The sequence below is a fragment of the Armigeres subalbatus genome, chromosome 3 (assembly GCF_024139115.2).
Source record: "Armigeres subalbatus isolate Guangzhou_Male chromosome 3, GZ_Asu_2, whole genome shotgun sequence".
Classification (NCBI taxonomy): Eukaryota; Metazoa; Arthropoda; class Insecta; order Diptera; family Culicidae; genus Armigeres; species Armigeres subalbatus.
In genome coordinates this window covers 374,754,764-374,771,620 of record NC_085141.1, presented here as the reverse complement: position 1 = coordinate 374,771,620, position 16,857 = coordinate 374,754,764, and the positions used below count along the sequence as shown (strand labels likewise).

At 41.9% G+C, this 16,857-nt stretch overlaps 1 protein-coding gene across 1 annotated transcript; it reads left to right on the top strand.

Moving 5' to 3' along the window:
• The first annotated feature begins 13,931 nt into the window (after nt 1–13,931).
• Nucleotides 13,932–15,777, top strand: LOC134223668 (uncharacterized). The gene is made up of 2 exons (XM_062702852.1): nt 13,932–15,699; nt 15,765–15,777. The coding sequence occupies exon 1, from the start codon at nt 13,954–13,956 to the stop codon at nt 15,376–15,378; it is 1,425 nt and encodes a 474-aa protein (XP_062558836.1). The 5' UTR covers nt 13,932–13,953; the 3' UTR covers nt 15,379–15,699; nt 15,765–15,777.
• Nucleotides 15,778–16,857: the final 1,080 nt, after the last annotated feature.

The following is a 16,857-nucleotide window of genomic DNA, read 5'->3' as shown; positions in this document are numbered from 1 at the left end:
CATGGAAATCACCTAATCAAGTAACGGAAAACCAAATCGACCACGTTCTAATCGACGGTAAATTCTTCTCCGACATCACGAACGTACGCACTTACCGCAGTGCGAATATTGAATCCGACCACTACCTCGTTGCAGTATGTCTGTGCTCAAAACTCTCGACGGTGATCAACACGCGTCGGAGTCGTCCGCCGCGGCTAAACATTGGGCGGCTACAAGACGGTAGACTAGCCCAAGACTACGCGCAGCAGCTGGAAGTGGCACTCCCAACGGAAGAGCAGCTAGGCGCAGCATCTCTTGAAGATGGCTGGAGAGATATTCGATCCGCCATTGGAAGCACCGCAACCGCTGCACTAGGCACGGTGGCTCCGGATCAGAGGAACGACTGGTATGACGGCGAATGTGAGCAGTTAGTTGAGGAGAAGAATGCAGCATGGGCGAGATTGCTGCAACACCACACGAGGGCGAACGAGGCACGATACAAACGGGCGCGGAACAGACAAAACTCGATTTTCCGGAGGAAAAAGCGCCAGCAGGAAGATCGAGACCGTGAAGAGACGGAGGAACTGTACCGCGCTAATAACGCACGAAAGTTCTATGAGAAGTTGAACCGTTCACGTAAGGGCCACGTGCAACAGCCCGATATGTGTAAAGACATAAACGGGAACCTTCTTACAAACGAGCGTGAGGTGATCCAAAGGTGGCGGCAGCACTACGAAGAGCACCTGAATGGCGATATGGCAGCCAACGGTGGCGGTGTGGTAATGAACCTAGGAGCACGCGCGCAGGACATGCGACTTCCGGCTCAGAATCTCTAGGAAATCCAGGAGGAGATCGGCCGGCTGAAAAACAACAAAGCCCCTGGAGTTGACCAACTACCAGGAGAGCTGTTTAAACACGGTGGTGATGCACTGGCTAGAGCGCTGCACTGGTGGTTACCAAGGTTTGGGAGGATGATGTTCTGCCGCAGGAGTGGATGGAAGGTGTCGTGAGTCCCATCTACAAAAAGGGCGATAAGCTGGATTGTAGCAACTACCGCGCAATCACATTGCTGAACGCCGCCTACAAGGTACTCTCCCAAATTTTATGCCGCCGACTAACACCAATTGCAAGAGAGTTCGTGGGGCAGTACCAGGCGGGATTTATGGGTGAACGCTCTACCACGGACCAGGTGTTCCCCATACGTCAGGTATTGCAGAAATGCCGCGAATACAACGTGCTCACACATCATCTGTTCATCGACTTCAAAGCCGCTTGTGATACAATCGATCGGGACCAGCTATGTCAGCTATACACGAACTCGGGTTTACGGATAAACTGACACGGTTGATCAAGGCGACGATGGATCGGGTGATGTGCGTAGTTCGAGTTTCAGGGGCATTCTCGAGTCCCTTCGAAACGCGTAGAGGGTTACGGCAAGGCGATGGTCTTTCGTGTCTGCTATTCAACATCGCTTTGGAGGGAGTAATACGAAGGGCAGGGATTGACACGAGTGGTACGGTTTTCACGAAGTCCGTCCAGTTATTTGGGGTATAACTGGTTAACATGGGGTATAACATCCCGAATCAGTTCTCTATCATGACAGCTTGCGAAAAAAGATTCTCGCGGTATGCTACATATCGTAAATGTATACAGAGATGATAAGTGAGAGACTTGCTCTTTCTCTTTAGGATTCAATCCCTGATCACAATTTCCAGAAGTTTGACTTGCTGCATCATGGTAGGCGTGGTTATGTATAAAAAACAACACATTAATGTTGCCAACGCCAAACTGTATAAAAGGCGGGTGTCAACGGGGCAAGAGGTCATTCTTACAACGGATGGCATGACGAACTCATCAAATTAGAAGAAAATTAGAAGAACAAGAAGAAGTTTTCAAGAACCCAAAACTGAAAGAGGAAAAATATGACAGACTCATTGTTTGATTTGGGAACCACTTAGAAGGATTTGGCGAATCAAGGTCCACGACAATGGCGTGGATGGTAGCAGAACTACAGCTCCCAATCGGTAGGTATCAGAAGAACTCGAAATGTAGAGAATGGCTGAACTGGATGGCATACAAATTGATGTTTTTTAAAAGTGACGGGCTGTCCACGTTGCTCAATAAGAAGAAGAAGAAGATATGACAACATAATTTTTTCCATTAGTTCAATCTTGGATTCCTTTAAATCTGCAATTAAAAACAAATTTGCTGTTATCATAACCCGAGGCGATAACATCGCAGTATATTTGCTGTCGGCCTACATATCATCTGTGTATGAAGCTGTGAATTTCATGAACCATAATGATACCATGAAATGAACTATCCACGATATATAAATCGTGCTTCAACATCATAGTTATATGAACTTGACAGATTCCCAAGTACACCAAGATATTCGGAATGATGAAAAGCTTTCGGTGTCATATATTGCTTATCAAAGGGCCACACGTAGTGTATTCTCAGAAAACCTTCGCGGGCCGCGAGTGGAGACTGGATGAAACCTCTGGAGAACTATGACATTCCTTACAACATATATGAACCATCACGTATGGTTTGGGATGTCGGAGGTTCCATAAAATGCTACACAGATGGCTAAAAAAAAGAACAAAAACGGGAGCAGGAATCTTCGGCCCTGGGATAGCGATCTCAGTGGCAATGGGAAACTATCCAACGGTGTTCCAAGCGGAGCATTGAGTAGCGTTAAGGTTCCCCCAAACACACGCGATGCGACAGTCGCGACGCGATTCCATCGCTTGGCGACAGCGATTCTGTCGCCATTGGTATGGAAGCGTAAATTAAACATTGCCTGCAGTGACCGAACGATAGAATCGTGGCGACTAGTTGTCGCCGTCGCGACAACGTTCAGGTCGTTTAGGTCTGGGGGAGCCTTTAAATGTACATCAAAACTTGTCTGGGACTGCATTCTTTCATTGCGAGAGATGTGCCAAGAGAACTCCGTAAATCTGTACTGGGTTCCAGGACACTGTGGCATTGGAGGTAATGAAAAGGCAGACGAGCTTGCGAAACGAGGTTCAAACACACAGTTTATTGGTCCAGAACCTTTCTGCGGTATATCATACTGTACCATAAAAATTGAATTGAAATCCTGGGAAGCACAAAGGTTGATGACCAACTGGTAAGTTGCCAAAAAGTATGCTCAATCAAAGAGATTTATAATTCCCAATGTTAAAGTAATCGAAAAGCTCTCGGAGCTCAACAAGAGAGCTCTTTGTACCTTTGCTGACCTAATAACCGGACACTGCCCGAGCAGATATCACTTGAAAACTATTGGCCAGATTCAGAATGATATCTGTCGTTTCTGTAACATGGAACGTGAAACCTCGGAACATCTGCTTTGCAGTTGTGATCCATTGTAAAAAGGTAGATCTAAATTTCTAAATAGTGACTTTATGCAACCAGGAGATATTTGGACTGCAAATCCTTGAAAGGTAGTGGATTTTATTACCTCAATTATACCGGACTGGGAAAATACGCGTCTTATGTTGTTTACTTGACAAATGGTGATCAACCTAGAAGATGCGAATAGTTAATAGTAATCAGGGGTATACCACAAAAGTTCAACTCAATGGACGCAGTGGTTCTACGCCCCAAACAAAAAAAAAGTTGAATACCTCCAGAAAAGCACATGATTAAATGTCTCGAAGACACTATTACGCCAAATTGCATAATGAAGGTACTATTAAATAAACGCGCTCAAAACACGCGCCACTGCGCATCCGTAAGATCTTCGTTCCATCCGTTGAGACAAAACAAACAACCATGCGTTCACCATTGTTTCACATGCAATTGAGTCATTTTACATAACTTACGGGCGTTTTGCCCTAGACCCATTTTAAAAACATATTTTGAACGCGTTAGAAAGTGACAAAAACACTGTTTTGAATAGTAGATCATGACGATATTCTTATTTTTATTGGTAAAAACACCGAAAGAGCTCAAGGGGTGTACTTTGTTCTCCCCTATATCTTATTTGCATGGCATTGTCGAATGCGCAACGTCTAACAACCGAAATACACCCCTGTAGACTTCACGTTAACCTCTGCCACACCTGCGAACGATAGAAGGGATTGTACACCGGGCAATAACTGTCAACAATAGAGAAGAACAATAGTGAAGCTGGTCGAATTGTTTCCTAAAAATTTGTTACTCCTACTTAAAGTTAAATTTATGCTAAATTCGTTATTATCTACTTACCTACCTAAATTTGTTATTATCTACTTTGAGTGGTAAGAAAACAATGAACTCAATTACCTAACTTAAACTAAATTTGTTATCCTAAAGCATGCAGAATAGTTCCATTCTAAAGAGCCTAAGAACCACGTTGAAATAGTACCTGTCATTCACGGTAAGCTAAACATGCAACAATAACAAAAAAAACAAGAATAAAATAACTATTTGTGACTTTATTAAGGCTCCTACATGCGATACAGACTAGTATCTTAAAAACTAAATCGTTGATTGATAGCCAAATAGCAGTGAGAAAGATACTACAGTAAGTACTTTCCATTATAAAAATAACCTAAAATGACTGATAACACATTCTATTCTGCCTTAGGAATTTTGTAATCCTTTAATAAAAATCGATTCACAAAATTGAGACTTCTCATTGCCTATCGTCAACAAATTACAAAATTCTGTAAGAGGCACAGGAATGGCGAGTATACGGTCGAAAGGAAGTTCTCAAAAGAACCGAGCCGCTAGCGGAGTCGGCGATGGACGAGTGGATATCGCCAGCATGAACCATCCGGAAGAAACCGTTCAACCGGAGAAGACGCGAGGCAGTTTGGAGAATATCGTCCCATCTGGACAGTCAGTACCGCAGAAGGTAGTCCAACAAGAAAGTAAGTCTCAGTCGGCGGTTATCGCTGGTGCCCCTCCTACCCAAGTAACACATGCAACATTATGATATTAGAAAAATGATAAAAGCAGTTGTTAATGAGTTATATTTAAGATTGATCGTGACTATAAGTTTTGAACTGGTGATAATACTGTCTCCAAATGTCTTCTCTTAAACAATTCCTCCAATGTTTCAATTTTACGCAATTAAAACTATTGGTTTCAAATGAGCAAAGTTGCAACTAATTTCGAACTCAATTAAATCATAATAACAAAACGTGATGGCACTATGAAGTAAATTTGAAACGCAATTATAACAGATGATATTGCAATACCAGAAAAGCTTTTTATTTATTTCACTAGTTCATAATCGGTGATAACTTGCATAACTGATAACTGATTATAATTGATCCGGCAATTATTGAGAAGTTGTTTTCCACGTGAAAAATATGCGTCCTCATCCTCATCTAAATAATATTCTGGAAAAAAAATATATCTGGACTGGTTTATTCCTTCTGGTGTAATCATCTGCCTAGGAACCTGGGAAACAATTAGTGGTCAGCTAAGAGTATTTATGAACAAAAGTATTACTTGTTTTTCTTATCGTCTTTGGAAAGCTTCACCAAAAACATATTTGATAATATGGAAGAGTCTTTCCTAATTTACCGTGGATGAATCGAATTGAAGAAAATTTCCTTTTCGGTGGTCCATTTGTTATTGTTTCCGAAATACTATAATAAACCTTATGTATTACTATCAATCGTAGCTGTCATTCCTGTCATGCTATTTATCGGTTGCTTACTATATTTATTTAAAACATGAGAATTAGATATTATATAGGGCTCCCAAATGCCGAGAAATGTTGTATAATTATATTAATTGTAATAGTTTAATGATGTGTATTATCTCAAACATTTAACTTCCAGGTTGCTGTAGAAAAATATCGATTGTATTGATTGTATTGATAATCTCCCATCTGCCAGTCTGAAAATTTTTCATATTTTCAATCAGGTAAAGTTACGTATGCGCCAAATTGCGACATCTAGTTTTTTAAATCTTTTATTTAAAGATTTCGATGAATCAAAATCTTCAATTATCATTATTAGGAAACGGCGTATACGTCAAATTATTCAGCATTATGTACTATGAATGCACGGCTAAAGTATTCGGAAAAATCTCCGTTCTTGTGATAAACGCCAGGAAAGCAAAAATCGAGCTTTACATCGCCCTTTTTTTATAACTGTTAGGGTTATGTGGCTACCTTTGTAATCAAGATTAGATTCCTGATTATAATTTGCATTATTATTCACGAAACAAAGACAAAGCTTTGTCGTAGTATTACATGTTCGATGCGCATCGACGCAATATTAATTCACTAATTTATTTGAAACTAATTTCTGATTGTATGGAAATCCGCTAGTATTTCCACAATATGAACCATAACTTACTTTACTTGATTCTTGAATTAGCAGTTTTTTCATCGCATACATTTGTTGATGTAATTTTAAAATTGGCTCCGAGCATCAGGATCACTATTAGCCTATTAGAGGAAAATAGTACGTGTACAAAAAAATGATTTCTATGTCTAATTCTGATAACACCTGCGCTATAAGTTCGAAAAAGGTCATTTTTAAATATTGAAACTTTTCTTTAAAGGATGGAAACTTAATAATAAAAAACTTATAAATTACAGAGAAAGATTGTCTCTGTCCGAAACATCTTTTGCTGGCTGGGATAGGGACATGAAAAAAATCCATACGATTTGACAGTTCTGTACCCAACATTTTTCGGATAGCAGCGGCAATCTTTCTCTGTAGTTCATAATCTCTTTTGCTAAATAATAAATTAAATACATTTAAAAAAATCTCTCATGAAAATACATTTGGTAACCCTAGATAGGAAGGCTGGTGTGCCAATATGGCTTCACATTTAGGGACCAAATTTTGAAATTTATTACGTCAGTATTGTGGTTTCCATGTGGCGTTTGAAAAATACAGGCCTAGAATGTTCTAGTTTGTCATGAAACTAAAACCGCAAGACGAAATTCTGCTATACAAACACATAATCTATGAGCATGTATACTTATTTGTAGTTATTATCATAAGGCATTCAAAGCAGACATTGTTGTCCATGTTTGGAACTAATGCATTGCTGTAGATCTATGTATTTACATTTTTTACGTTGGTTATAAATATGTTCCAAAAATGAATCAAATGTAACTTCAATAGGTTTTATATTGACTCCACCTCTTGCGCTTTTTTCGGTTTAAATGTGTTATAAAGAAGTGTCCGAACCAAAAATCAGGCAACCAAATTTGTTATAAACAGATCATATAAACCTATGTATGGTTAAGCGTGTTACTTGGGTAGCCATCAGGTAACAGCATCTGGAACGGTGAGTACCGAAAAAGGTGCATTCCCCAAGCTTCAGCCAGCACACGTCAGTGCACATATTACCGATAATAATACGAAGTCTAGCCATGGTCATGTCAACGCGAGACGAAACCCACCGCGCCGCGTACGCAATAAGATTGACAGTTGTTGCGGTTTGTGTGATGAGCCCGATAGTGACCAAATGGTTCAATGTGACGAATGTGATTTGTGGTACCATTTCTATTGCGTCGACGTGAGTGAATCAATAGCAGAAGTGAGTTGGTCTTGCCCCAGCTGCACACATGTGACTATAGTGAAGACCCCTAGCAAAATTCCGAACCCCACTCGTAATATGGTGAAGCACAGTGAAAACAAATCCAAGCAAGATTCCAATCCACCCCCCAACGAATCAGCATCGACCAAATCATCTGGTAGGCGAAGAATCGAGCTGCAACTAAAACGACTCGAAGAAGAAAGGAAATTGCAAATGAAATACTTGGAGCAGAAGTACGCCCTATTGGAGGAGTTGGAGAGTGAGACATCATCCGTAGTGAGCGATCCAGGATCTATTGCAGACAACGCGTCAAAGGTACAGCAGTGGATAGAACTTACTGAGCAGGTTGGTGATGATTCCGGTCTGGTCGACTTGAATCCTGACGACGAGTGCGAATTGGAAGAAAATACGGATACGAACGCTATAGGAAGAAACACAGAACCACAGATATCGCTATCTACAACCCGAAGATATTCTACGGCAAGGTCTTCAGCCCATGCAGTATGTGGTAGAGTCCCGAACCAACGGTTACCGCTAGCAGTGTCACATGAGGAGACAGTTTCAAACCAGCGGCGTATGCACTGCCCGCAAACCGCTCGTTCAGAGGTTCGTTTTCAAACCGTGGATCGGAGTGAAGGAGTAATCTTTCCAGAGAGCTCAAACTTTGTTCCTAGGCAAGGATCCACTCCGGTCCGGCAGCATCAGTCAAGAGCAGAATCGTTGCAGTACCCCGCGACGATCAATGAAGGCGGAGGCATGTATCAGCTGAATCGGAGCCAGCTGGCCGCTAGACAAGCCGTATCGAAGGATTTGCCGGACTTTAGCGGGAATCCAGAAGATTGGCCGCTTTTCTTTTCGGTCTTCAATTCATCCACCCAATTATGCGGATTTTCAAATGAGGAAAATATGCTGAGGCTCCGTAAATGCCTTAAAGGAAAGGCTCTTGAAGCAATAAAATGCCGTTTGCTACACCCCTCAAACGTGCAAGGAGTGATGTCCACCCTGAAGATGCTATACGGGCGGCCTGAAACGATTATTCAGGCAATCGTGAGAAAGGTTCGTTTACTGCGGAGTCCAAATATCGAAAAGCTGGATACCGTAATTCAGTTCGCATTGAGTGTTGAGAATTTAGTCGCAACGGTGGAGGCATGCGAGATAGGGGACTTTATGTATAACGCGTCATTAAGGTATGAGTTGGTTGAGAGGCTACCACCGACGCTAAGACTAGATTGGGCCAAGAACACTCGAAATAACCCTACTCCTAATCTTTTGGACTTTAGTTTGTGGCTACGTTCTATTGCGGAGGACGCTAGCGCTGTTTCGGTATCCACATGTACCGAAAATCGCACTAGAACTGAAAAAAGAGACGGGTATCTGAATCTTCATTCCGAAGAGAACCGATCGTTTGTGAGAAAATCGTCAGATTCTCAATTGAGCTACAAGAACTTATCGAAGGAGTCTGGCAGAGAATGCATTGCCTGTAGAGGAAGCTGTTCATCTCTTTCGCAGTGCAAACAGTTTAAGGAACTCAGTTGTGACTCTAGATGGGCAGTGGTACGAGATTTCAAAGTATGCCGGAAGTGTCTAAGGAAACACAATGGACCCTGTAAGCAGAAAAGGGAATGCGGCACCGATGGCTGCTCGTATTTGCACCACCCACTTCTACACAGCAGAGGAAGGCAATCGATTGATATGACATCTACGCCGTCGGCAGTATCTTCGCGCAACTTAAATAGTCAAACTACCAGCACAAGCTGTAACGTCCACCAAGGGCAGTCCGAGATCCTCTTCAGAATTGTTCCAGTCCTTCTGCATGGTCCATCCAAGACACTGAGAACCTACGCCTTCGTAGACGACGGCTCGGAAGTCACACTTATGGAGTAAAGTCTGGCCGATGAACTGGGTGTTCAAGGACCCAAACGATCACTGTGTTTTCGCTGGACGGGAGATACTATTAAGACGGAAAATTCTTCTCAAATAGTCAGCCTGCAGATTTCAAACGTCAGAAATTCGTCGAAGCGGTTTATGCTCTCCGAAGTGCACACCGTTGTCTATCTTCAAATTCGACCGCAGACACTTCTAGTTCCTGAAATGCAGGAAAAATATCGTCATCTAATCATATCTAGATGTAAGCCCAAGACTTCTCATCGGGTTGGACCATGCAAGTCTAGGAAATGTGAAAAAATGTCGCGAAGGAAAATCGTACGAGCCCGTAGCAGTGAAGACTCGCTTGGGATGGATGATTTACGGCTGCTGCTCCAAAACCAGAAACGGTGCTAATCAAGTGAGCCACCATAGCGTTCAACGTTGTCAATGCGAAACCAAATCAGACGAAAAACTACATGAGGCTATGAAGCAATACTTTTCCCTGGAAAGCTTAGGAATTAGCAAACCGATCAAACTGCTGCTATCCAACGACGACCAAAGGGCAAACGAGCTGCTGAAAACGCTAACCAAACGGGTAAATGGGCGTTACGAATCCGGTCTTCTATGGCGATACGATAAAGTACGGCTTCCAGACAGCAAATCGATGGCGCTAAGGCGATGGGAATGCCTTGATCGACGAATGCAAAAGGATAGCCGTCTAGCTGAAGAACTAATTGCGAAGGTGAACGACTACTTGCGCAAAGGCTACATTAGGAAACTATCCGCCGAAGAACTGTCGGCATCCCCAAATAGGGTCTGGTACCTCCCTATGTTTCCGGTACTGAATCCTAACAAACCCGGCAAGATTAGACTTGTTTGGGACGCCGCCGCAACCTCACACGGAATATCTCTAAATTCTGTCCTTCTCAAAGGGCCAGACCAGTTGACATCTCTTTTGTCGGTTTTGATTCAGTTCCGTGAGTACCGCGTCGCAGTTTCTGGCGACATCCGTGAAATGTATCATCAAGTCCTGATGAGATCAGAGGATCAACACTGCCAACGTTTTCTATGGAAGGAGACGGAAACTGATACAAATCCCAGTATCTATGTGATGCAGGTAATGTCATTCGGAGCGTGCTGTTCTCCTAGTACCGCACAGTACGTTAAAAACATCCATGCGAAGCAGTTTGAGTCCGAATATCCAGACGCCGTTCACGCAATCGTGCATCAGCATTACGTTGACGATATGCTGATCAGCGTTGAGACGGAGGGGGAGGCCATACAGCTGGCGGTCGACGTAAAGAACATTCATCATTCTGGAGGGTTCGAAATGCGGAACTGGGTCTCCAACTCCCCGGCAGTGCACAATGGTCCCAGAGTCGAATCTAGCAAGACAAAAATGTTTGCGCCAAAACTATTAGTTTTAGATATATAGTGTCTTTGGGAAAAAAAATTCATATTTTTTGACGATTTTTTCCATGTAGTGAAATTAGGGTGGTACCTATATTTCAGAAGTTCATAATATCAACTTTTTAATTTTTCGGTAAAGACTTGTGCAATGTTCCACAAAGTTGTAGAGCAATTAATTTTGAGCAACTTTGCCGAAGAAACCATTTTTCTATCACTTATGGTTCACAAGTTATGAGCTTTTTAATAAATACGTTAGGGCGGTCCCTAAAAATCGGTATTCTTCACATAACTGTTTATACATTCATTTCTCGCATAAACTTTGTTCTGAGCACTTTTAAGACTTTTGAAGGCGCACATTTTTGTTAAATCCTTGAATCTATCTCTTATAACAATAAAGTTATTCGAGTTTTTGTATGAAAAACATGTTTTTTTCATATGCGTATATTTCAAAATAGGGCAAACCGTTTTTCAATCTATTGGTTCTATTCAAAAGCTCGCACTTTTCTGCGTTTATGGTGGGAAAACTGAGAGAGCGTTTTTTTTTAAAGCGTTTTATTTCATTTTAAATAAAATATGTTTTTAATCGAAAAACGGCTATTACTTGATAAATAAAAGAGATATGTCCATGGGTCTTCAACAAAAAGATGTCTCTTTAAAAGTTCTAAATGTGGTCCATACAAAGTATCCCTCAAAAATTAATACATAAAAATATATTTAAAAATCGGTTTTCGTAAGGAAATAAACGTTAGATCGATAAATGTAGACTGAACGCATTTTCTCGGTTCACCGGATCATTCATACTGAATGTTTACATACGCGTTGAGTCTGCCATGTCTTTTGTGTTCCATGTTAAACATCAAACAGAAAAACAGGCTACTATGCATATTAATGGAAGTAAGCTTGGTTTTCTGATGGATGTAGCGTTAAAATCCTTTGAAGTATAGCCTTTGTTACAAGCCTACCTTGTTTTGATTAGTTTTTTTTCGGTATCGCCAGTGGAAGAAAGCGAAGATGACCAATGGTTAACTACTGAAATGTTTTTATTACTATTACGTTAAAATCAAATCTTCACATTTGGCCGCCACGTGATGCATCCTAGCGGTAAATGCTTGGATATCACGTGCTATTTGTACTGCGGAGAAATTTTTCACATCTATGAGAGCTTTGGAAAATTATCACGAAAGTTGTAATTTTTGTGGCAAGGCACAATAACGTCAAAAAAAATCATACGCTCTGTCGACCAGCCTTCTTTGATCTAGCTAACGTTTATTTCCTTACGAAAACCGTTTTTTATAAATATATTTTTATGTATTGATTTTTGAGGGATACTTTGTATGGACCACATTTAGAACTTCTAAAGGCACATCTTTTTGTTGAAGACCCATGGACCTATCTCGTTTATTTACCAAGTTATAGCCGTTTTTCGATTAAAAACATATTTTTTTCAAAATGGAATAAAACGCTTTAAACAAAAAACGCTCTTTCAGTTTTCCCACCATGAACGCAGAAAAGTGTGAGCGGAAGAATAGACCCAGTAGACTGAAAACCGGTTTGCTCCATTTTGAAATATACGCATATAAAAAACATGATTTTCATACAAAAACTCGAATAACTTTTTTGTTATAAGAGATAGATCCATGGTTCTTTAACAAAAATGTGCGTCTTCAAAAGTCATAAAAGTGCACGGAACAAAGTTATCCGAGAAATGAATGTATAAAAAGTTATGTGAAGAATACCGATTTTTAGGGACCGCCCTAACGTATTTATTAAAAAACTCATAACTTGCGAACCATAAGTGATAGAAGAATGGTTTCTTCGGCATAGTTGCTCAAAATTAATTGCTCTACAACTTTGTGGATTATTGTACAAGTCTTTACCGAAAAATTTGAAAGTTGATATTATGAACTTCTGAAATATAGGTACCACCCTAATTTCACTACATGGAGAAAAATCGTCAAAAAATATGGTTTTTTCTCCCAAAGCCACTATATATCTAAAACTAATAGTTTTGGCGCAAACATTTTTGTCTTGCTAGATTCGACTCTGGGACCATTGTGCAGTGGTTGCTGCGCTAGAAGGAGGTGTGGCCCTATCTGGAGCTAGGGAAATAAACATGAGCATTGGTGAAGCTAACGGTACCGAAAAGGTTCTCGGAATGTGGTGGGACACTACTACAGACTGCTTCACGTATAAGTTGTCTGCCCGTCTCGACGCCGATCTGTTATCCGGAGATAAGCGGCCAACAAAACGCGAGGTCTTAAGGACACTAATGATGGTTTTCGACCCTATCGGCTTTATCAGCCACTTTCTAATGTTCCTCCGAAGCCTTCTACAGGAGATTTGGAGAGCGTCCGTTGACTGGGATGAACAGATCCATGATTCACATTACGAAAAATGGCTCACCTGGCTTCGGGTCCTTCCCAAAGTTTCCGACATCAAGATACCGCGATGTTATCGAACAGCTACCTCCACAGGGGGAAGTAGAATTCAAATGCACACCTTCGTAGACGCTAGCGAGAATGGGTTCGCGGCGGTCGTATACTTACGATTTCAGGAAGAGAAAACCGTGGAATGCGCATTAGCTGGTGCAAAATGTAGAGTGGCTCCGCTCAAATTCCTGTCGATACCACGGTCCGAACTACAAGCCGCCGTCATCGGGGTACGATTGGCGGACACAATTTTCCAGTCTTTATCCGTTAAAGTTCAAAAACGCTACTTCTGGACGGACTCCAGAGACGTCATGTGCTGGCTTCATTCGGATCATCGACGCTACAGCCAGTATGTAGGAGTACGAATTAGTGAGATCCTTGAAACGACAAATCTTGCAGATTGGCGATGGGTGCCGACAAAGCTAAACGTAGCGGACGAGGGAACGAAATGGAAGAGCACTCCTGATCTTAGACACTCCAGTCGATGGTTTCGTGGACCCGATTTCCTTTGGAAACGCGAAGATGACTGGCCGGCAACATCGCAGTTTGTTAGAATTACTAATACAGAGCTTCGTCCATACTTACACCTCCATTTCAAGGTCTTCGACCCAATCATCGACGCAAGCCATTTCAGCCAATGGTCTACCCTCCTGAAGGCTACAGCGTATGTGTTCAGAGCCATCAGAAACATGCAGCAGACTACACGGAGGACGGCTAAAACTTGTAGCCCCTCACAAGGGACGAGCTTATCAAGGCCGAAAGCTACATGTACCAAATAGCTCAGCGACACTCGTATAGGGAGGAGATCGCAGTTCTGTCTATGGACCACCACGAATCAACAAACAAAATTCCTAGAAGCAGCTCATTGTTCCGCCTGTGCCCATTCATGGATGAAACAGGAGTTCTAAGGATACGAGGACGAACCAACGAATGTCGATTCATCGATAGCAGTGTCGCTAATCCCGTAATATTGCCCCGGGAACACAGCATTACCAAACTCATCGTGCAAGATATCCACCAAAAATTCCTGCATCAGAATCACCAGACCATCATTAACGAGCTAAAACAACACTATTATATCCCTCGTCTAAAGGCTATCTATAAATCGGTACGAAATAGCTGCCAAGTCTGCAAAAATCTTCGAGCTCGTCCACAACCACCACTGATGAGTGACCTACCACCGGCGCGCCTTGCAGCATACAGTCGTCCGTTCAGTCACATGGGGGTGGATTACTTCGGCCCAATTACGGTATCAGTTGGCCGAAGAGTGGAAAAACGCTGGGGCGTCCTAGTCACCTGCTTGACCACGCGCGCTATCCATTTAGAAGTCGCACATTCACTCACAGCTGACTCTTGTATCATGGCTCTTCGCAACGTTATTGCTAGGAGGGGAATCCCAGTCGCAATATACAGCGACAGAGGAACAAATTTCGTGGCAGCCAATAAAGAACTAAAGGCCGCATTCGCACAGTTGGATCACAATAAGATTACATCGGAATTTGTTACACCCAGGACAACGTGGAACTTCATTCCCCCGTTGTCTCCTCATATGGGCGGAGCGTGGGAAAGGCTCATTCGTACGGTTAAACAGAACCTTGACAAACTACGGTCAAATCGCTTGCCAACCGATGAAACGCTCAAAAGTATGCTAGTAGAAGTAGAATTTATCGTAAACTCTCGACCTCTCACCGAAATTCCTCTGGATGATGATCAATCTCCAGTGTTGACTCCGAACCATTTTTTAATTGGATCCTCTAACGGGCTACTTCCGTGGTCCTGCCTCGAAAACGATTCTACTTCGTTGAAACTGAATTGGCGCCTCTCACAGGCCATGGCAAACCAGTTCTGGAAACAGTGGCTACACGACTACCTTCCTTCTTTGACTCGTAGAGCAAAGTGGTTTTCGAAGGTGAAGCCGATCAACATCAACGATATCGTGGTAATTATCGACGAAAGGTTGCCCCGAAATTGCTGGCCTAGAGGACGAGTAATCTCCACCAAGGAAGCACCAGACGGTCAAGTCAGATGGGCAACGGTGCAGACGGTTACTGGGATATATGAACGCCCAGCGGTTAAGCTAGCAGTACTAGACGTTGGCGTTGGCAGAAATACAACTCAGACGGATCTTCGGTGCATTGAAGAGGGGAATGTTGAATGCGCAACGTCTAACAACCGAAATACACCCCTGTAGACTTCACGTTAACCTCTGCCACACCTGCGAACGATAGAAGGGATTGTACACCGGGCAATAACTGTCAACAATAGAGAAGAACAATAGTGAAGCTGGTCGAATTGTTTCCTAAAAATTTGTTACTCCTACTTAAAGTTAAATTTATGCTAAATTCGTTATTATCTACTTACCTACCTAAATTTGTTATTATCTACTTTGAGTGGTAAGAAAACAATGAACTCAATTACCTAACTTAAACTAAATTTGTTATCCTAAAGCATGCAGAATAGTTCCATTCTAAAGAGCCTAAGAACCACGTTGAAATAGTACCTGTCATTCACGGTAAGCTAAACATGCAACAATAACAAAAAAACAAGAATAAAATAACTATTTGTGACTTTATTAAGGCTCCTACACGCGATACAGACTAGTATCTTAAAAACTAAATCGTTGATTGATAGCCAAATAGCAGTGAGAAAGATACTACAGTAAGTACTTTCCATTATAAAAATAACCTAAAATGACTGATAACACATTCTATCCTGCCTTAGGAATTTTGTAATCCTTTAATAAAAATCGATTCACAAAATTGAGACTTCTCATTGCCTATCGTCAACAGGCATTCAATGCTGTAATGTTATATGGCTGTTAAAAGAAGTGTTCATTTTAGGGAGCTTAAAACACCTGCAGAGATTTACAGTCAGTAAAAGTATATTGTTCATTTTTATTTTCAATATTCTCACTAACTAGAGATTGGATATCAGTTTGTTTCGGAGTGCATTCAGAGCAGTTCATTATGCATTATGTGGGAGTTCCATATTTCAAGTCATGCTTCAAAAAAGATGTAGGATTTTTTTTTGCAACGCGTGACAAAAGGAGAGTGCTCGAGAATGATCATTTGCGCGTAACGTTATCTATGGATCTTCCCTTGGTAGTCCACCGTCCACAGCAGCAATTGTATCGAGCAACAGTAAGTACGGGAACATTTCGTGCGTAGGTGGATTAGGTACATATTGCGCGACTTGCATTGGCCGCAACAGCTTGCCCCGAGGCGAAAGGAAAAGCGAGATTTCCCGAGGAATTCTTAAATGGACGGTGAGTAACGCACGCCACGTCGCCGCCAGTTTATTATTCTAGAATAATTGTGTGAAGAATTCCTTCGTGACGACTTGATGCCGTTCAACGCTGCTACCTACGCTAACTAGAGTGGTGCAAAAATCAATTTCCCTACATGTCGCTCATTAAAATCTTCAAATTGCGCCAACTTCAAAGACAATAAAATTTTCATCAAAAAGTAAATTGGATCTTTTGAACCACCCTAATGTTAAGCTATATTTTCCGATGAGATCGTTTGTGATTTATATACGCTACTTTGGAGAGGTCGCGTCCGGAGTTTGATGACGCGAGAAGGGGGAAAGACGTTGTTTATGCTGTCATCTCTGCACGCTGGCTGGCCGGGTGTTGTTCGCTGCCGGATCGTTTGTCGGTTGGCAGCGCAGG

What these genes read in the sequence shown, in the direction of transcription:
- LOC134223668 (XM_062702852.1), top strand. Translation starts at nt 13,954, where the DNA reads ATGTACCAAATAGCTCAGCGACACTCGTATAGGGAGGAGATCGCAGTT.